The sequence below is a fragment of the Cryptomeria japonica genome, chromosome 5 (assembly GCF_030272615.1).
Source record: "Cryptomeria japonica chromosome 5, Sugi_1.0, whole genome shotgun sequence".
In the NCBI taxonomy this organism is placed as follows: domain Eukaryota; kingdom Viridiplantae; phylum Streptophyta; class Pinopsida; order Cupressales; family Cupressaceae; genus Cryptomeria; species Cryptomeria japonica.
The window spans coordinates 24,114,477-24,138,474 of NC_081409.1; the positions used below are offsets into that span (position 1 = coordinate 24,114,477).

Here is a 23,998-nt window from a genome sequence, read left to right on the forward strand (position 1 = left end):
AGAGAAAGAATTCCAAAGGAAATAGTGGAGAAATATGAGAAAACAATCTACTTCATGGTTGATAAGGACCAATGCTTAATGGAAGCAGTTGAGCCAAGGATTGTGTGGATTCTTCATATGGGTTATGAAGTTGATGTTGCTACCCTAGATGCCTATGCTCAATGCATGTTGAGTAATTTGGTTGATGAAAAGGAAGAAAGGTTTGGCACATTCAAGGAGAAAGACCTAGAGTTGCACAGATAGTTCACAAGCCCTACAAGGAAGAGGAAAGTTTCCAAGATGGCTGAGGAAGTAGTTGTTTAGACGGGATTCACCCGGGAGGAGGTGAAGCAGGCTAGAGAGAAACGTGCATAAATGGAGGCCAAAGAGGAAACCAAAAAGCCTAAGGCTAAACCAGTTCCCTCTAAAACTAAACCAAAAGAGACTAAGTCTACCCTTGCTCCGGTTGCACCATCTTCAAGACAGAGTCCATCCAGAAAGGGAGTGTTGAAGCAAAAGGAGAAGCCTAAGCGAACTTATGTTGTCATGTCTCTGGTGGCCTCTGAGACAGAGTCAGAGGAGGAAGCATGAAAGGCTAAGAAGAAAGGTGAATTTGTAAGGGTGAAGTCACAGTCCGGTGGAGCCCAGCAAAGTAAGAAAACTAAATCTGAACTTGCCCCTATCGAAAGCCCCAAGAAAGGAAGACATACTAGAATTCAACTTGACAAAGATCTCAGTCTGGTGATTTGCAAGGCAAATACACGTTTATTCCTCCATTGACAACAGACCAATTGGTTAATGAGATGATTCTTGATGGTAACCCAAAGAATCTAGGAGTATATTATGAAAATTTAGATCAGACAGATCAGAGAAAAGGTGAAGAAGTTCTTGTTTTGTATTTACATAACCTTAGCAAAGCTTTGACTGAGCTGGAGCAGAGCATCCCTAAGGATATATACAACACAGCTAGTAAAATTGATAAGGAAATGAAGGAAATAGAATTGATGAGTGTTTACACTCGTGTCTCCCAAGATGAAGCCAAAAGGCTCGTTGAGGAGGCTAACAAGAAAGAATTTAGAAGCAAAAATAGGGTGAACAGGTTGATGATTGACAAGGTAGAAGAAGTAAGAAAGGAGATTGAAGATATTTGGAGAAGAATAACAATGAATGATCCATTGTACAAAGATGCAGTTAAGACCTCTTAGCCAGAAGTAAAAGAAGGTGTTTTTGGTGATTAGAAGGATGAAACTCAGACTGAGGGACATCTAGAAGACCAAGGAAATACAACCACTGATGGTAAGATTGGTGATAATCCTCTGGTGGTAGACAGTTTTATAGTCCCTAAGATTCAAAAGGATGTTACAACACCAAGTGGCAACACTGGTACACAAGATAAAGGGGATAGAGTTGAAAAGGAACCATAGAAAGCAAAGGTAAATAATGTTAAGGTAGACAAGGGTAAAGGAGTTGTTGATCCAACAATTGACACTCTTGCAGTTACAAGGACCCCACCTCAAATCTCTATCAATCTAGATGGTCCTCTAAATCTTGGACAAATGTCACCTACAGAGAAGTTGATGCTTGTAGTAGCTATTCAAGCTCAGGCTAGTTAGAATATGGTAAAATCTAAATTCGAGGATAAAAATCTCATTTTGATGTATGTCGATGTGTTACAGAAGGTGGCTCTGGGTGTACAGTTAGATCCTAATACTAGCCCCTCCGGTAAACCTACAATTGATTAATAGTGTAAATACCAACTTTTATTTTGTAGAGAAATCTATTACTAAGCGAGTTTTAGATAGATTCAAGGATGTAAGAATGCAGTCATTCTGGAAAATGATTGAAGATGATAGAGTTAGATTGAATAAAGGTTTGCAGATTATTTCAGATGCATTGGCAGAAGGTGATAAATTATATAAGTCTTGTGTAATTTTGCCCAAATTCACTGTAGATATAGATAAGCAAATAAGTGTTTGCTAGGGTAAACTCATTGGCATTTCTCAATCTTTTGATCCTAATGTAGTTCTAACCAGCAATGTTGAAGGGCAGATAATGGCTCTCAATGATCAGATCTCAAGCCTTGATGTAGATAAGGACATAATTTTGAGGAGAGTTGGTGAACTCCGGAACTTGATTGCCCCTGGGTTGGACACCATGTTGATCAATAAGGTAGATTGTATGAAGGCAATGGCCCAACCTATTTCATCTAATCTAAAAGATGCAGAGATTCAGGCAACTATATTTAGTGCATTCATTACAGTTTTGGATAACTTGAAGAGTGGGTGGGACACTCACCTAGGATTTTTGAAGACCATTTTTGCTGACATCTTCAAGTACTTGTAAAGTCTCTGGTAGGTATCTTTGTATATAAATTTTGGACAACACCCCATCTTTGGCATTGTTGTCAAAGGGGGAGAGTAAATGTGAAAAATGTACAGTAGAAGAGTGTAATTACAAGTTTCAAAATTCTGTTTCTAAGGGGGAGCCTTAGAAATTCTTTTGATCCGGTGTTCAAGTTTTTCAACACTTAGCCATTTTTCATGACTGTTGCCATCAATGCCAAAGGGGGAGATTGTTGGCAATTGACACTCATCCAGTGGCTTTTGATGGTTGATTATTGGTTTAGGGTTGTCATTGATGGCAACTCTTCTTGAGATTCCTATTCGGTAATCACGAATCTTGATTTTCGGAAGAGGATGTCAACTTGTAGCCAGTTAACTGATATTTCAGGTTGTGCAGAGCAATTTTCGTCTGGAAGCTTTTCGGTGATTGCGGTGTTATGAATTCTGTATGGGATGATTGGGCCGACATAGAAATCATTTTATCAATATTTTGGTGATCCGGTCAAGTTGACATATGACTACACGTTACATTAGTGGGCCGACTTGATAAATGATCTATTTTGTGATTGCAGATATATAAGTCTGGTATGGAAGATATTTTTGTGGAATGGTATGATTGTATGCGAGCGAGTGGTGATTGAGAATCCTTTGTAGCACAGTTTCATGTGCACATTCTTGATCCGGTTGCTGACTGAGACAAAGAACATAGTAGAACAACATAGGTGATACAGTTAGTGTATTTGGGACTTAACCAGAACTCATCCAGGCATTATAGATGCTATTTTGGAGTTCATTTGTTGTAATTCATCATTGTAATTAATCAGTAAGGCAGTGAGCCTTTCGAGGTTGTAGCCCTTATTGTATTTGAGCAATGAGCTCTAAGTAGTGTGCCTAAATGCCCGTGCGTTCCCCATATTGTAATATTGTTTGGCTACTGGGCATAGTGGAATAATATTATGGGTTCAAATCCCATCGTGGTTTTTCCCATTTGGGTTTCCATGTAAAAATCCCGGTGTTATGATTTTGTGGTTGATTGTTTTATGTTCTTGCATTTTCAATTTCATGTGTATGCTTCCGGTGGTTTAAAGTAAAATCAAAAAATTTAATAACTAGTAGATCATTGATTCACCCCCCCTCTTAGTGATCCCTGATTCCAACACAAATGAGATTGCTTAAGTTTTTCGCATGCATATAAGGTATTCCCCCTTTTGCTAGTGTAATATAGAGGTATGAGACTATTATCTTAGTCCATCCTAGTTCTTATGAAGACTTGCACTTTCAAGACTATTTTTTGGAACCAACAAAATAGAGTTATGTGTTTCCCAACTGGAACTCCTATGGCATCCTGGTCATTCCTATTTGCTTAGCTTCATTCTAAGTCAAATTCATACCTTTACTAAGACCTTACACATTTTCACCAAATAACTACTCTAAGAATTGTCTTTTTACTTGTTGATGCTTATCTTAACACACACACACACACACACACACACACACACACAATATTCTCAACCCAAAAACATAAATTCTCCAAAAGAGCAACTTGGAAGATTCTTAGCATTAATAGTAAAACCCGACTTTTTTCCATTCTCTTCATTTAGAAAATTATGAATCATTCAAATTAAGGACTCTACATTGAGATGTTCTTCCCTAAATCAAATCTTCTAATTAAAAACAAATTCTAACACTTGATAAAGAAATTTTTTCCAAAAAGTTCATATGACATGCCTGATTGGTTTTGTGAGATCATTGGGAGATGAAGGCTAAGAGATGCTAGCTCCTTCCTCAAACCAATCTTCAACCTTTCACCTCTTCAATATGTGATGATTATCTCTTCTTTCTAATTCTCCAATTGTGAGTGAGTAAACCTCACTTTCTACACAATCTTCTTAAAGGCTACAATTCAAAAGTAACAAATCACCATGAAATGAATTTGCTCAAAAAGCCCCTTTAAATCATTTGGCTATCCTATATATATAACCAACCTTGAGAAAATCTTTCCAAGGTAATTCAATCCACTTCCCACCCAAATAGAAGTTGAATAAATTCCATAATAATCCTTAACAAATTGTGGTTATCCCTTAATAACTATACAACCTTATTATTAATTAAATCTTCCCCATAAATGGGATCGTTAATGATATACTTTGTATGGATTAACACTTTCCTAGTTAATAGGAGGTGTGATAAAATAAACCATTTAAATAGAATGCCACCATTCCCAAGATGGTTACGACTTAATATGTTTATTTGTTTTACCACATGCAAAGTTGTTAGGCGCCCTCCGGCACTGGCTATCCAGGGGAAAATTTGCACCGCCTGGATAGCCGTGCTTCCTCGGTCCGTGCCCCTCCGCGTTCGTGTCTGCCCGCCTGCGTGAAAGGTGCCCGTGAAAGGACGTCGCCTCAAACCGCTCGCCACACGTCTGCCGGTCCGGATTTCCCTTTTTCCTGCGGATTCCGGATTTACCCCCTCCGCCTGCGTGCCGTTCCGTTTTGTGGTTTCGTACGGTTGTGACTGTGGTATACTCAGAAACCCTTTCAAATTAACAGCTTCCGATATGTGCAAAAGAAATAGGTTAATTTTTCATCGGTTTTCACTTTCTCTTTTTTTTTAATATTACTTTCACATTTTCTTAATCGTTTTTTTAACCTGTTGCATTTCCTGTAGGTTTATGGTTATCTATTGTGATGTTGCACTCGCCAATAGTCTGGAATTGTTTTTATCTTTATTAATTAATCAACCAATATGCAACATGTAGAAGTCAAGATGAATCACAATATTTAAAAAAAAAAAAAAAAATTCAAAATTTCAAAAATGATAATGAAAAGTTCATTTAATAAATATCATATGTATCAATAATGAACAATTTTTTTTTTGATTATTTTAATATATACAAATTTTTAGTCATAAATTTAAATACTTTTCATTTAGTCATTAAAAAAACCCTATTTTCACTCAATTAATTTTATATATATATATATATATATTAGGGGGAAAGGTACCAAAAAATTGATAATGAAAAGTTCATTTAATAAATATCACATGTACCAATAGTGGATAATTTTTTTTTTGATCATTTTAATATATGATCATTTTAGAATTATGTTTAAAAAAATTATATTTTTAATATAACAATTATAATATATAATAATTATTAATACTATTTTATTGAAGTGAGATTTATAGTTAATATTATATAAATATAATTAAAATAATAATAATTAAGAATTATAGAAAATATTTTTTTACTTGTAATATAATATTTTAAATGATATTATATATTAATAATGATATTTATAATTTAACTCTTTTAATAATTACGTCGAAGGCATCTTATTTGAAAGAGATGAGCTCGGTTTTTCATCGAACGGCGGATAATGTTGTAGAAGAGAAGCAAGACCATCGAAACGATCTTTTGGGTTCAATTTTATCAGTATTATTTAACATGTCATTGATTTGTATTTGTCCGATACTTTAGTATAACACTATACTTTGTTTCTTTTTGGTAAAATGCACTCTCGCACATTCATTTTAAAAAAAATTTATTCCCACGTGTTTGTACATGGCCTTAGACAAATATTGGCATAAATTGCAAGTAAAAAAAATTCCCATAACATAGATATGTTAGAGAGACATTAATGTGCATCACAATGAGGTGTCAAAAATATATGAAACCTACAAAACATGAAAGCAACTTCCCCTATAAAGGTCAAATGCGTATGTAAAGATAGATATTGTTTGAATGTCAAATTCCCCTATACCCTTGAAAACTTCATTTATGATCAACTTTCAAATGGATCAATAAATTCCCTAGGAAGGCTCAAATAAGTGTGGTAGGAAACAATGAAATTCTAACCTTTGTGAAACGAATCTACACCTTCTACATGTTAAATTTGTCCTCTAATTTGAAATCTTTTCAAGACCTTATGAGATTTAGTAAGCAACATCATTAATATAGCTGAAATATGGAAGAGCCAAATATTTTTCGTTAGAGAATAAGAATAAGAAGAAGTTTTAACAAATTGGTTATTTTTTAATTTATATATATAAATTTTTTATTCATAATTTATATGCCTAATTTTTAAAATATCTTTATTGTCCATTTTTCAAACATAGATAAATAAAATTCATACCTAGATAATCTTCAAATATAAATACCACCCCTTACAGAATACAATAGATTGAATGATGAGACAATGTTGAATGGGAAGTGGGAGACAACATAAATACACCAAGATGATGAATAGATATAATATAGAAATGAAAATATAAAGCATCATAGAGCTACCACCATGATTGGAAATCAAATCCATTGGAAATGCACATATCATTCATATTAGTTATAGTCACAATATGAGAGAACTCACACTACCAAATTTTTTGTCAAATATAAGCATAGGAGATATATCATTGCAACTTTGTATTATATATATAATAATAAATGTGACCATTGTGGAAGTGAGTAAGTCACTACACATAAATTTCACAAAAGCTTACAAAAGGATGAGCCAATTTTTCACATATACAATAGTAGTCTAACTCAAAAGTACAATATACAAATTAAGTCTTTATCTTAATTCCACAATCCACTCCCTCCAAGCTCTAATTTTAAAATAGAGTTAAAGTACTTAACGATTAATACATTGGAGAATAATACACTATAGTGATTAACCAAAAAAGTGTTGATCATGATCCTCCATATGAATATCATCAACACCTGAAAATACATATGAGGACATTATAAGATTAATTTTCAAATTGAAGACTCAAATTTGATTGAAGTTTAATTTACTTACCGTTTCCGCTTTGCATTGTGTCCATTATTGTCATCATTTGATTAAGATCAATAGAAAATGGTTGCATGTTTTTTTGAGAGTTTTGTTGGCCATCTAAAGTTGCAATAACATTCACATTAATATATCACGTATAAAATTAATTTATATATTAAAGACTGAAAATTAATGAAGTTCACTTCACAATTTCATTACCATCTCTAGCTTGCATGGCATCAACTATTGTTGTTGTTGTCTTCTCAGGATCAACAGAAATCGGTACCATATATTCTTGATTTTTTTGATGATCTTCTAATGCTGCAATAACAAGCACATTCAACACATCAGCTTAGATAAAATTAATTATAAACTAAAGACACAAAATTGATTGTTTTTATTTAATAATTTTGTGACCATATCTAGTTTGTATTGCATCCATTGTCATTGATGTCTGGTTAAGATCAATAGAAAAGGGCAGCATATGTTGTTGATCTTTTTCTTTATCACCTGAAATTGCATTGAAGTACACATGTAACACATCAACTTAGATAAAATGCTCAAGTATAAAATCACATTACGTAATTAATCTAAACAATATTAAAATTCATAATTACCTGCAACAGTTTGTTGAAATGTTTGAGCTGAAATAATACTAAGCATTGATGGTTGATCTCTAGAAATTGTATCTTTTTGTTTAATTAAGTACAAAAAAATGGTTAGAGATAGGAATTGAGTATTTTTCAATAAAAATTAATAAAAATGTTTAATATTGACTAACTTACTATCTACAGCTTGTATTTCATCTGTTAGCATTTGGTTTAGATCAATGGAGAAAGGCAATCGACGTCGTCGAGTACTTTCTTGATCATTCAAACCTATAATAAACATATGTTTAACATATGAAATAAAAATAAGAAGTATTGATATGTGAATTACTCAAATACCTATGAATAAATGTACTCACCTTGCTGCATGATAATATCTCTTTCTTCTTGTATTGCTATGCCTGAGCGATTGGTGACCTTTTTTTTCTTTTGCTTTCTACATCTTGTAGAGGGGAATAGAAAAGTTTCATGCTCCTCAACTCTTTCATTTAAGTTTTCAGATATGGCATTACGTCTTTGATGAATAGAATGACGTTTGTGCATTTTGGTTGGACTAAACCATGGTGATATTCGTCTAATAGACATGTTCTCTGAGCCAGGGATTGATCTAAATTTGGAAGATGAAGCAAGAGATGCATTGATATCTTTTCTAAACCTCTCAACACACTGACTAAAAATGTTTTTTTCATCTTCACTGGTCGGTAAATTTTGGAGCAATGAATTTTAAATAATCAATGGAACTTTGAAATCCATCATTAGAAGTATTAGATGATATCCAACCATCTGTAATAGAAACAATAGTGATTAAGTCAAAAAATATTTAAAAACAACGCATATTTCATTATAAAATGATGCTTTTAAGAATTACCAGTTCTTTGAGCTTCACCAACGACAACCCCATGCACATCTTGATCTTATGAGGGTATGCAACCATCTACAATTGAAATAAGAATTAATCAATGATATGAATCAAAAAATCATTTTATACTTAATTATAAACATCATATCAACATTACCAATGATGTCAATTTCATGACTAGAATTCCCTCTAACTTCATCAATATCATCAACCAGTAGAGTAACATCATCTACAATTCAATAAGATTAATTTAGTTAGTATTGAAAAAAAATTATAATAATTAAAAATATAAATATTAAACTTAAATATGAAATGACACTTACCAACAACCTGGTCTTGCTCATTTGGTTTGTTTCTCTTTAGAATATCTAAGACCTTCAACACATGTTTGCATGTGTTTCCTCTTTTTGCCCAATCACAATCACACACATGCAAATTTGGTTCAAATTTCCTAACAAAATACCATTTTGTTGGAATTGTTTGGCTTCTTATCCTATATGTGTTAGGGAGGAGATCATATAGAAAACAATCTGCATCTGCTATATTTTTTGATCTCTCTAGAGCAGTTATGTAATATCTTTCCTTTTTGAAGTTTGTGAGGAATCCAGATAACTGCAAATATCTTTTATTTTTGTAGAATGGTTCTACTCTATGAAGAAGTGTATGAATAAGCCAATCCATTCTCCTTGTGCATTTCTTAGAACGATCACTTAAATAGTGACTCTTAATGTGGGAGTGGTATGACTCTATAGAAGCATTGGTTTCTTGATTTGCATGAGAGAAGTTTCGAAAATGTTTTGCCCACATTGCTATACAAACAAACATAATGAAGTCTTAGCATATACAAAAAACAACTTAAATTATGAAAATGTATACAAACAATAATTGATAACTTGATTATCTTACCAATACGACTCTCATCATGACACCAAGTATTTTGAAAGTAATCAATAAATTTCTTCTCTTCTTTGAATTCCTCCATAAAATTTTTGATCGATTGAGTAGTGATGCCTTGATCATCACTTATTTCATACATTATCTCACCCAATCTATCAAATATATGTGTTGCAACATCCTTATTACTAACATACCTAGATTACATAATAGAAGATCAAATTATGAAGTTGACGCGTGTAATTTACCATATGTTTTAATTAAAGATTGACTTACCTATACACATTCTTCAACCATGCCCTACGTACATGCCAAATGCATAACAATACTTGACAATCAAAGGATAACCTACAAGTTACATCATCAAAGTTTATAAGTGGGATTTTAACAAAATTAATTGTTAAATTGAAACTAGTTAATGTTGAAAATTAGGGAATATAAATTTTGATAAACTAAATATTAAGAAATTACAATCTCATAAACATAAACTAAGACTAATAAAACCTGATTGCTTCAATCTCTGCACTAGCATCATCTGTCATGAATGCATTGACATGCCAATCTTCTTTATCTTGTTTCCCTCTCTTGTAAACCTCCATCAACCATTCATTTATATCTTCAACTTTATTTCTTGAAGATATGGCCCATGCAACAGGCACACCAGCCTCTTGTTCATCAAATACGAGCAAGGAATATAATTGATACTACACATGAATAAACCATTGATAAGTAATTTTTTAGATAAAATAGACCACTAACTAAATTAAGATCCACAAATACAATTAATATGGTTCTACTTACCCCATATTTGTTTGTTGAAAATGTGGAATCCATTGCAATAATTGAGTTATGTGAATGTTTCACCATCATCTCCCGCATCCATGGTGTTTGAATGCCTATGATAAATGGAACATTTTCCTCATTGTTTGGTGTTTTATAGTAGAAGAAGTTATCTTTCTCCTCTTCATGCCACAAACATACACTTTTTGCATCATCTTCATTTTTTTGTGATCGAAGAGAGCGTACTCTTTTCCATGCATTCAATACATCCTTCCTCAACAAGCATGTGTCCCTCTTATTCATCAACTTTGTCAAACCACGATCCAAATAGTGTTGTTCACATATTGTGTCAATTGACACACCCATCAACAATAAGGATTCAATATATGATTTGCATTCATTTGATAATCTTGGTGCAACACTACTTCTTGGATCACCAGAAGGGTCATCCTTTCCATGACAAAATTCACCATTAGCATCTTGATGGCTAAACTCATTATATGTGATGATTGCAACATTTGGTCTACCATACATAACCTTAACATAAAAGTGGGCTTGACAACCCCTTTTTTGAGTAAACCTTCGTATCCTTTGCATTTTTTCAAGATTGTTTTCAGGTTTATTTCTTCTATCCTCAAGCCCATAAGCACAATGATAACTGTTTATACATGTACAAAATATATATTAATTGATATAATTAATGACAAATATAAAAGGTGATGTGCTTAATTAATTTATTAAATCTAAACAAACCTTAAATACATCTTGGTGGCATGGTCATTAGGTTCTGTCAAATTGTACACTTTATGCTTTTTAATTACAAATTGTGTCTCAGTGTCATCCAATAAACCTTCTCCTTGGACAAAGTGAGAGAGTCTCTCAAAAGGGATAGCAGCACATAAGTCTATATGTCGGTTATTATCATCTCCAATTGGTGTCCATTCAAGGTCTTCACTTGAGAAATTATTTCCCTCGTTGGAGATGTCTTGCACATCTAGCTTGATAAGTGATTCCCATTTATTCTTTCTACCCATTCTGGATAATATTAATATGGTTAGTGGCCCTCTAGCTTGTTCAAATATCTAGTAACAACTACATTGATACCATTTTATTTGTATCAATATCCTCAACAATATATTTTACTAATACCAAAATCATATGAAAACCATCATATCATTAATAAAATAGAATGCCACATCTCATGGTTGAGACACCTAAACCTATATTGGAAATTGGACACCTAAGCTTTAACAAGATAATTTGAATCTAAGAAAACAAAAACATGACCTTTTTATTCTATAATAATGATTCTCTTATATTTTAATTTTTTTGAGTACTTACACTATAAAGGAGACAAAATATAATAAGAAAACATACAAAATAAGACATCAAAATTTTAAAAAAACTAAACTATTATATCCAGTACAAAATTTTGAACATTTAAAAGAGAAGTTAGTATGCAAAATTTAATCTAGTTTAACGATTGTTGACAAATATTATACAACAAGAAACACACTCTAGACAAATTTACTTGAATTTTGGTGTGCAATATGAGGAAAAATCTTGGTCCACTACGTGTCCTTTGAACTAGTTTTCAAATGCCTACAAATAATTTAAAAAGTGATTAATTAGTGGTTTGAAATTTGTTCACATTTTCATGCAAACAAATTCTTAAGCATTCATATATATGAAATCCAAATTTGATTAAATCTTAATTATATCCAAAAATAGAAAAGTGTTATGGAAGTGTGAATATAAGTATGACATTTAGGAAGAGTGAAACATTTTTTGGGTGTGCAAATATTGAGTTTACTTCGATGATGCTCATCACTATCCAAAAGATAAAATGATGGCTTTGAGCTCTTAACTCAAGTATTAAGACATGGTCAAAATTTCACAAAATCATGATTTACTATTAAGAAGCTTGACAAAATCTACACATATGTACACACATACATATATATACATATACATACATATATGTATGTATATATATGTATATATGTATGAATGCATATATATATATATATATATATATATATATACATATGTATATATATGTACAGACACACACACACACATATATATATTTGTACATACATACATACATACATACATACATACATACATACATACATACATACATACATACATATATATATATATATAGCGTGTGTGTGTGTGATGAAGACCTCAATTTTGTAGAAAAAAGTATAAATTTTTTGTCAGTCAAGGTTGAATTAATTAATGAGAATAGAATGAATCTCTTGAAAATTCATAAAGAGTTGCATGCAAATTATACAAATTTTGAAAAATTTATCATGCAATCGATAGACCTTGACCTCTTCTTTAACAATAAACATGGGTTAAAAACTCTAAATGTTATACAAATAACTTGGAAGAAAAAGATGGAATTAGATTTAAGTATTTCCCTAGGTGTGAATGAAAGTATACTAGATATGCATATGTACATCAAAGTAGACTTGAAATCATTGAAAGAGGATCTTTAGAAATTGGATAAATGTGTCTAACCCACAGTGTTTCTTTGAAATTGCTAAGAAGTTGAAGAAGGTTCACCCCACAATTTTCACTAATCATGAGACCTTATTGAAAGACTTTTGGGCCAATTTGCATGAAAATTTTGAAGTCAGGAAGAGGTGATATTGTAGATTAATTTCTTATCAATTAAAAGATTTTAGAATAAGAGATGACATTCCAAAATATTTCTCAAATAATGGAGATATTTTATATATTGTATATAAGGTAAAAAATATAGTTACTAAATAATTAGACCTTATTAATTCATTTGAAAAGGAAGGAGTGTCATTTAATGATTTTTTTAGAACATACTAGGTATAAGCAACAATACCTAAATAAAACTTAAAATAAAGAGTTATCAAACAAGCATAAAGAGAAAGACACAAAGATCCATTGAAGTATCTTTATCTTCTATTCCACAAGATTAGAAGATATATATATGTATATGTATATATGTATATATATACATATACATACATATACATATATATATGCATATTTATACATATATACATATACATGTACATACATACATACATACATACATACATACATACATACATACATACACACACACACACATATATATATATATATATATATATATATATATATATATATATATATATATATATATATATATATATAGTGTGTGTGTGTGTGTGTGTGATGAAGACCTCTATTGTGTAGAAAATATTAGCCATGGAAACTAGTGAATGGGATTTGCAAATAAAACAAGATACATTATTAGTAGAGATTGATTTTAGCAAAGCATACAATGGAATGTGCTATAGATTTATTCTTAAGATTCTTTACTAGTTGGGTTTGGACCTAATATTTTTTCACATGCTAAGATACTTTTTAATGATTCAAATGCATGAATTGTCATTAATAATTCCTTATTAGAGTAATTCTCATTGTAATGTTCTATTAGAGGGTGTCAATTAGCACCTTTCTTATATGTTCTTATCACTAATGCACTTATTTTTCTATATGAAAAATACAATCACATGAGCTTGATTAAGGGAATATTCATTCCTAATAATGATGGTGTGCTTAATTTCCACTTTGGAAATGATTGTATGTTATTCCTACAAAACATCGAAGAAGAGATTTACATTATTCAATCATAGGTTCAAAACTTGCGCATCATAGGACTATTTTTTTATGATTAAGTCTAATCCAATGCCATGATGGATCCTTAAAGATTGGATACATAATAAAACATGGGAAAATTACTTGATACATGTGAAATATAGTTGGTTTAGGATTTTGTCTTTCAAACATGTAGAATTAGTACATTTCTAATCTTAATTATAGGCAACTAAGTCGAGGAAATAAATTTCCATTCCTTGCTAGTAAAATTCAAGTCATAAATAAGATTTTATTGGCCTTTAATGTGTACTACTCATTTATGTATATAGATATGATTCTAAAAAAATATGGACAATGATTAACTTGGGAAATCACACCATGAAATAATGAAAACCAAATTCCATTACTTTATAATTACATAACAAATGATTAACAAGCATTGCACCTACTTGTTAATGAGTGAGGCCAGAATGTGATTTTGAATGGGGAAGAAACCAGTGGCTCACTGTTGTAATTCTGATCAATCCCTTCTGTGCCGCCTGCACAAAAAAAAATGGTATATTGGCATTGGTATGTAGAACAAGATTTTTTTTGGGAAAAACGTGGCTAACCTGTACACGCACAGCGGCTGCATGAGAAAGAAGAAGATTATGCGTCACGATATATTGAAAAAACATACACAGCGAAGGCGAAACGTAGAGAAAGAAGATGAGAAAAATCATTTCGACGAGTGTTATATTGCAAGCGGGCAGGAGTTTTGCAGTTGTTGGATGCATTTAGTTTCAATGGAAGCGAAATTCGGCGCGGAAAGGAGTCCATAGTTGCAGCATTTATGATATTTATCACTTGCAGTTCGGTGCCGTCAAAACGCAGTGTCAAAACGGAACAATGTGCAACAGGTTTAAAAAACGATTAAGAAAATGTGAAAGTAATATTAAAAAAAAAAGAGAAAGTGAAAATCGATGAAAAATTAACCTATTTCTTTTGCACATATCGGAAGCTGTTAATTTGGGCCGTTAATTTGAAAGGGTTTCTGAGTATACCACAGTCACAACCGTACGAAACCACAAAACGGAACGACACGCAGGCGGAGGGGGTAAATCCGGAATCCGTAGGAAAAAGAAAAATCCGGACCGGCAGACGTGTGGCGAGCGGTTTGAGGCGACGTCCTTTCACGGGCACCTTTCACGCAGGCGGGCAGACACGAACGCGGAGGGGCACGGACCGAGGAAGCACGGCTATCCAGGCGGTGCAAATTTTCCCCTGGATAGCCAGTGCCGGCGCGCTCCCCCCCTCCTGATGCGATTGGTGCATGATGTGGGTTTTTAAATAACCTACAGAGTACGGCGTGCCACCCATGGTGGGTGCCCCTTCTGCCTTTCCCATGCACGACCACTTTAGTGGTTTGCATTTATTTAAACTAGATTCCCTGCCCCACATACATGGTAGTCAAGGGGGTCAAAACCTACGCCCTACCCCACCACAGTACGTGCTCATCCATGAATGCATTCCCCGCCCCCCACCCCTCGCAATTTAAAAAAAAATAAAAATTCGATGCACATTTGGAATTTTGTTATTTAAGATGGGGGAACTTATATCTCTATGTATGTATGTATGCTGTCTTTTCATAAGTTTAATATGCAATAAACAATTGATTGATTCATAATTCAATATTTATTAAGTATTTGACTGATCATTTATAATCATTACAATAGTAGTCATGCTTTTATATATATATATATATATATATATATATACCTTAAACTTATAGCCACAACTATAGGTGTTTTCACTCTATGCAGGGATGTACACATTTTACTCTTATGAAAGGTATGTTCATTCGACGAGTTGACCTTATAATTCAAGGCCTTGCGTAATGACTCGATGCTACTCTGGCATTAGGGTTCTTTGATTACTTAACCAAAAACTATTGTTCAAAATACTTACTTGCTCCATAAATAGTTCAGTGTTCATAAAGACTCCAGATGACATCTACACAATTTCCATTTGTCTATAATCCTCTCCCAGATGATACTCTCCCTATTTCTTCAGAGATGATGTCACAACGACCCCTTCTCCTAGTTAACACTTGGTCAATGCAATGCATGTAGTTAGACCATATTCAACATTTGGGTTAGATAAGCATAAAATCTCATCATACATAATCAGATATACATTCTATAATCATTTCCATATTATTCTATTGCAAACTTTAAAAACATAATTGATTGTAAAATGACATCACATCTTGTCATAAGAAATATTCATAGTAAATTTACTAACCATTTCAAAAATAGTTTAAAGTAAACATTCCAAAATTGCAAAGAGGTTCTAGGTGAAATTTGGGGATGTGACAACTGACCTCATGTACAACACAAATGTATGCAAAACTAGACTAAAATTTTCTCAAATTGACCTTCCATGCCTCTTCGACGTATCCATTACATACCAAGATACAATTGCTAGTATTTAATTATGTAGCAATTTAATTATATAAAAGATGTAACTCCGATAATTTGTTCTTCATTATTGTGTATGTGAGAGAAATTGAGTTAGTTCTTCGTCTTGGCCTGATTTGGCAAGGATGATACTTCAAGATTGTATTATTCACTAGCAGTGTTGACTGAAAGATCATGGCATTCTACCTTTGCTCCTGTGGTGGCCAATGGGCGATGCACACAACAATGGTGTTGCCAAACTCGTTGGCCAGTGGCTGTGTTGGGCATGTTTGTCGATTCCTCTGTAGATTGCCTTGTTGATGGCCCGTCCCCTAGTTGAGGCTATTTCAAATGCCACACTCTGCATGGGCGTTTAAACTAAAAGATGGTATGGAGTGAGTATGTATCTTGGGCTGGTCGATGGAAGGATGAACAGAAGATGAAATACTCTTTGGAGAACCTAATCTGCATGCTATAAGGATGGGCGCGTGGTTTTGTGTCTGGGCTTGGAACTACATCTATTCTGTACTTGGTTTTCTTTGACAAATACAGAATGATCATATTCGTGATGAAGGGGATCTCTGTCTTCCCGGATGTATGGAATTTAGGGATCAAAATACATTCTCTGCCTGTACTGGTAACAATGGGGTGGGGACAGTAAGGTCATGTCTATGCAGCTGATAAAACGGCTCTTCTATGCATTATCAAAACACTTTTATGCATTATCAAGAGGCTAATTTTGTCGGCTGCATAGCCAATGCAGGAACAGTAATTAGGGATGGTGTATATTTAGTATCAAGCCCTGTAATGTTTTTCCTTGTGATGAATAAAATGGGAGGTGCCTCCTTGGCAAAGCTTTTCCAAACATGACAAAATTTGGGAAATTATGAGATTGAACAAACCAATGTTGTATGTATGTACATACGTATGTAGTTAAGTATGTATGTGTGTATATGTGTATATGTACACACATCTATATAAGAGATGTAGTTCAACGTGATTTGAATTTTGTCATTTTTCAATTTTCAAATCATGCGTGTAGTTAATTGTGACTTATTTTCTTTCATTCTTTTGTTTTAATTTGTTTTTCATTTCAATAATATAAATATTGTTAGTTTGTTCAATCTCATAGTTAGCCAAATTCTATCTTTTTTCAATTTTAAATTCATATAAGAGATGTAGTTAATGTTTGAATTTGCACTTCATTTTAGTCATTCATTTTTTAACATTTGTTCATCATTTTAGTCATATAGATATTGTTGGTTTGTTTAAGTTAGCCAAATTATGTATTCTTTAACCTATTGACAAGCATAGTTATCATGGTTATCTTCTTCTAAATAAATAGTTTGATTTATGTGCCAAATAAGATTATCATATCCATTTATTGGTTATGTCATTTTAAATTTACTATCCAAATAGAAAGGAATATGTCATGTGTGCACGTCCAATTGGTCAAGTGTGTTCAATAGTTGCTCAATCAGATGTTAGGTCGATCCCTCATTTTTAGTCATATCAATACACATATAGTGTTCGAGGTTAGATAGGCTTTGTATATGTACTTAATAGTCTACATGCCTATACTATTGAAATTGATATACATATATCATAATCACTATGTATGGAACAATAAATTGCCCGAGAAGTGCAAATTAATAAAATGCATATCATTTTCTCTCATATCCAGTCTTCTGTACAAGATATTGTACACACTTTGAATATATTCTACTAGCAATATTTGTGGGGTCACATCCTTAAACAATAGCTATCTTGCATTCAAAATTTGGACAACATTTTCCTCCTATAAATACGACTAAATGTCGCCATCTCTAATCTTCTTGTACATGACATGTATTCAAAAGATTGTGAATTTTATTTTTTAATCACTACTTCTTATCTTATTGTTCTATTTATGTAGGGATTGTGTACAAATTTGTTTGGTTCTCAGACTGTGAAGTCAAATAAATGAATATTTGTTTAGATATATTATTTTGTTTAACCCAATGCATGAGTACTAATTCATGATCTTGATACACATACGTCCTTGCAGATTATCAAACTATTTCCCTTTACTTTTTCCAATTACTATTCCCCTTTATGTAATCATGAGATGAAACCACCACATTGAATCTATGTGTGTGTGTGTGTGTGTGTATGTATGTATGTAAATATATTTACATATGCATATTAATACATGTACATATATATATACATGTACATTTGTAGATGGTAACACATACTTTTTTAAGAACGCCCCACAAAACAGTAGAATCTTTGAGTTACAAAATACAGGGTAGATGGTAACACATGAGATAACACAACATTTATATAGGAAACTATGAATGATGTATCTAAATGGTTGTTAACTAAGAACAACTAGACATATATCGAAATTCTTTTTGATAAAGATTACAATCTTAATTGTTACAAATACTATGCACAACTTTATTGATACTGCACCCACACTAAAATAAAATATGTTCTTGTATCCCACTAATGATAAATAAGAGGCCTTCAATTTTTAAAACTATTATAGACTTCACTTTTCTAACCTAGCCAAAAGTTATAGAGGTTATTATTCTCATAAATCTCAAAACCTTGCAATAGTTCCAACCTAGAATACCTAGTTTGAAACAAATTCCTACCTTGGATTGTAAGTGTCCTCGAGATTTGAAATTAATTTGATACAAATTAAAATAATAGCCAAGAAAATCTCCATGCAATGTATAACCCTCATATAAGGAGAAATGCAAAGAAAGGGATTGAATACACAAACACACACACACATGCATCTTAAAAATTAAAAGAAGACATAATTTGGATAATTGTAAGACTTGAAGAAACCAATAATATTTATATGATTGATATGAAGAACAAATTAAAAAAAAAAGAGACCAAAGAAAAAAAGTCAAAGTTAATTACATGTCTCACACACACACACACACACACACACACACACACACACACACACACATATAGGAGCCCATAGTGGAGCACTCGACCTTTGAAGGTCCACATGAACCAAAAATTACAGAAAAAGATAGCCATGTCACAATTTGAGTGGTCAACCCAAAAAAAATCATTGACTCAAAGTGGATGTAAAGTGCCATGTGTAGGCCTCTCTCTTAATCTACGCCTAATTCTAAATGCCTAAGCCTTGTAGATGATGCAAATATTGTCGCCAATGTTGTGTACATGTCTATATGTTCTATATGATGTTAATGTTCTACAATGTGTGTTGTAAATGCCTATCAATTATATAGCACGTGAATATTGTTTTCTAATTACCTATCTCTTCTACATGACACAAATATTTTAATGTAAATTAATATCTATTGTCTAGTTAGTTGATATCTATTGTAAGTTGTCTATAGTAATATATTGTATAAGATGTAAATGTTTTACCCAGTATGAACATGTAAGTGCATAACCAATGGGGTTTAAAGTTATATTGTTTATTCATGTGAATGTTTATATGTTGTATACAATGTAAATGATCTATCTAATTGATATGTGGGAAAAGGAGTCTAGCCTAGGAATGTAAACTAAGATCTCAAATTTGCATTACATATTATTGAAATCATAAATAGGTTCAACTATAGTCCTAATAAAAGAGTTGAACATTTGGATTTATGTTCCTTTGTTGCAATGTATTCAAGATTGTGAATTGCGTATAAATGATCTAGGTTAAATGGGAAAAACTAGTTGTGTTGTATAGGGGATTACTAAAGTCAAACCTCGTGTTGGTGTTCACACCTCCACTACAATAATATTTGATGAAATGGAGAGGTTATCCTCAAAAGGGACAAAGGTTGAAACCCTAATGGAAATGCTTGAATTGACAAATGTTACCTTAGGTATGAAACCCTTGGCTTGAAGTCTCAAATAAGTATTTATATTTTTTGAGTGGTGTCAATGCATGCCTTCATTATGGAGGAACACATTAAACTTGATCATAATTATTGAACCTTGAATACTTGACTAATTGATTGTAGGTATGTTCTCAATTGACTTGAATATGCTTTGATTGAATGCTTAATTATTATGCTTATGGGGGTGGTACTAGCACAACCAAGATGCAACAAAGATCATCCAATTGTCGTTGCCAATTAAAAGCTCTCCCAAGCAGAGAGAAATTATTTAAAATACAAAAATAAGCTCTAGAAATAATTTATGCTTTACACAAATTCTACCACTATTCATTGTCTACACCATTTACTTTTTACATAGATCATAAACCCTTGAAATTTATATCAAACAAATAAATCATCCAAAGGAGGATATATAGATGGCTATTGTTATTACGAGAGTTCAATTTCTATAATGGTAAAACCCAAAAAGAATAATCAAGGTCTAAATTATTTATCTATAATTGACACAGAGGAATAGCCAAAGGAATATGAAGAAGATCTTTTTGGTGCAACTTAATTCATGATAACTGAGGTACCAGAAGAGCTACACAATGTGGCAACACTACTATCTACAGGTGAATATCCAAGTAATATGTTAGCGCATGACAAACAATCACTATTGTGGAAATCACTCCCATTTACATTGATAGAGTGAACTTTATACAAAAAAGGTAAGGATGATATTCTTCAATGAGTAGTATATGAACATGAAGGGAATGATGTATTAATGGAAGCACATAAAGGGACAGTAGGAGGACATAACTCCATAAAAGCCAGTAAGATATTTTAGCTAGATGGACTTTGGTAGCCTACATTACACAAGGATGTGAAACAATATAACAAAAATTGTGATATTTGTCAAAGGATTGAGATACCCACCACAAGGGTGAAATGCCTCTACAACTGGTGCTAGCCTAGATACTATTTGAAAAATGGGCAATTGATTTCATTAGACCCATTGATCATTCGACAAAGCTATCTAAGGCTATATTTATCATTGGCAATGTAAACTACCAAACAAAATGGATTGAGGAAGAACTAACTCAAGACTATTCCACAAACTGACACAAAGTCCCTTCATCATAATATTATTGATCACAAGATTTGTATTCCAATTAAGTATCACCAATGATCAAGGGAAACATTTTGTGAACAATCTTATCAAAGGATTACTCATAAATTTTATGAAAACCCATAACCAGATCACACCATATCACCCACAAGTCAATAGAAAAAGTGAGACACAAAATAAAATTATAGGCACGACTCAAAACAAATTGGTGTGATACAAATAAAGTAGACTTGGATATCCAGATACTAGTAGTAGGGTGAATTCACAAAGCTGCTTCCCACTTTTGCCAACGAAGGAATTTGACGAAAGTGGGTGTATATGGTGAAAATGGATAACAACAATAACAATATTGAAAGGCTAAATGAATTCAACCACAAAACCCTAGCCTAACAACAACAAAGATCCACCATAACATATGAAGATTACCTAAGACAATGCAAATCAAATGAAATCACAAAGATTATACCATCACATGTCCAATAGGGTTTTGATCTCCATTCTTCCTATCTCCATTGATCTTGCTTGATATATTTGCTCTCAGATTTTATGTGCACAAGAGCTCAACAAAGAACGGAATGTGGTTGCAAGTAAGATCGTAGTGTAGCCAAGTCTTCAAGATTGTCGATTAGGGTTTGATAATGAAGAAGGCATCTCCTTAAATAGAAGACACCATAAGAAATGGAGGGATAAGATTGAGAGGTGTAAAAAAGGAGGTCGGCTAGGATTAGAGGGTAGGTAGAGGAAATAATAAAATAATGAAAGAGGTAGGTAGTCTAGGAATTAAGAGATGAATGACATGTGTCATGTGTAGAAAAGGATAATGAATTAATTAAATAAACAAAGATTTATTTAATTAATAGAAGTAGGATAATTAAATAAATAAGATATTTATTTAATTTAGGAAAATGATAATTTAAATAAATAAATGTATTTATTTAAATGAGAAATAAGGCTAGAAGAGGATAAATGAATTAATTAAATAAATAAAGATTTATTTAATTAATAGAAGAATTAGGCTTAGATAATTAAATAAATAAAATATTTATTTAATTAGACATGACAATTTTGGGTGTCTACATTTTGCCCCTCTTTGAGACAATGCGGCTTGTCGTGTTGTTTCAAAGAAGATAATATGAACTGATACAGAGTTGCCCCAAGATGGTAATGATATGCCCCCTTGAGAGATTGGATGAAAATATCTGAAAAGATCGCAGACAATCTCTCGATAAGAAAGACGGGATAGAATGGATTGACTGGATAAAGTGACAGAGTCACGGGATAATGAAGACTGACTCGGGAAACGAGGGCTAGGGCAGTCTACAAGATAGACCACGAGGGAAAATACATCCTCATTGTCATCTACACCTTCACGAGATCAAAGTGCAGAGCGAGAAAAGAACAGGAGCAGTCAACAGCGATGGCTTTCGTGCATAGATTCGACCGTGTTCGTCGATTTCAGAGGCCAGCAGAGGCAGGAGAGCCGGTAAGTACCACCAAACCTCCTTGTACTTTGACGCATTCAATTTTGTCATTAATGCATGTCGAATAGAGCAATAAATGCGCTTAGAAGTAGAGTTAAAAAATGTCAAAAACCGTTGAAACACGTCTGTGTCGGTGCCAGGCGCGTCTGTGTCCGCCAGGTGCGTCTGTGTAGGTGCCAGGCGCGTCTGTGTCTGGAACCGCGTTTGCATCGGATGCGGGTGCGTTTATGTCATTTAGGGGCGTCTGCGTCGCCAAGTCGCGTTTATGCACGGTATAAGCACGTTTGTGTTATATAGGCGCGTCTGTGTTGTACAGGCGTGTCTATGCAGTCTACAGGCGCGTCTATGCAGTCTACAGGCGCGTCTATGCAGTCTATAGGCGCGTTTGTGTTAGTCAAGCGCGTTTGCGTTGAAAAATGCAAGTTTTGGTCTTCTAGGTCAAATCGACAGTTCTGTGATGAACATACCCTGTCGATTGGATAAGCTGCTGAGAGGATACACTCAAGCAGGTCCTCTAGGGAAGACTAGGATAGATCAAGGCACTTTGTGATGAAGAGTGAGTACCAAGATAGAGTACTTTGTGATGAACAGGGAGTACCCAAAGTATGAGCAGCACTTTGTGATGAACAGGGAGTGCAAATGTGAATAACACTTTGTGATGAACAGTGAGTGTCACACATGTAGTACTTTGTGATGAACAGGGAGTACTACTAGGATAGATAGTAACACTTTGTGATGAACAGTGAGTGTCACTAGGATAAATAGCTATGTGCATTTAGATAACGAGTAGCATTTTGTGATAAATAGTGAATGCCACTATAAATGACATGATTTGATTTGCTTGACTCCAGGAGTACTTGCCGATGCTGGAGTCATGGGAGAGATTCCCGTCGACGCAGAGGTTGCAACTTGAGATGTCGGTTGGAGACAGAGCTGCCATCGAGGAGATGGGTCTGAGACATGTATTGTATGTGCCTGAGTTTCGGGCAAACATGGGTTTGTTGACTGCGCTTGCTGAGAGATGGCATTCTGAGACGTGCACGTTCCATTTACTGATGGGTGAGATGACCCTCACCCTTGAGGATGTATATAGGATTCTGTGGGTGCCGATCGATGGAGATTTGATCCCCTACAATCGAGATGGAGACCAGGAGGCATTAAGACGGGTATTTCAGGACCCTGGATTAGAGATGCGGGTAGGACACGTGGCATGGGACACCATGACAACCACA

General features: G+C 33.4%; 1 protein-coding gene and 1 long non-coding RNA gene across 2 annotated transcripts; both read right to left on the reverse strand.

Annotated features, from left to right (window-relative positions):
- Positions 1-6,896: 6,896 nt before the first annotated feature.
- LOC131073117 (uncharacterized) lies at positions 6,897-7,410 on the reverse strand. The gene is made up of 3 exons (XR_009112825.2): positions 7,313-7,410; positions 7,121-7,213; positions 6,897-7,041 (listed from the first exon to the last, which is right to left on the reverse strand). It is a non-coding gene; the product is annotated as an uncharacterized LOC131073117 (long non-coding RNA).
- Positions 7,411-8,424: 1,014 nt separating this feature from the next.
- On the reverse strand, positions 8,425-11,268 carry LOC131875693 (uncharacterized). The gene is made up of 8 exons (XM_059220305.1): positions 10,988-11,268; positions 10,256-10,892; positions 9,959-10,158; positions 9,467-9,651; positions 8,884-9,369; positions 8,755-8,789; positions 8,570-8,635; positions 8,425-8,484 (listed from the first exon to the last, which is right to left on the reverse strand). The coding sequence occupies exons 1-8, from the start codon at positions 11,266-11,268 to the stop codon at positions 8,425-8,427; spliced, it is 1,950 nt and encodes a 649-aa protein (XP_059076288.1).
- Positions 11,269-23,998: the final 12,730 nt, after the last annotated feature.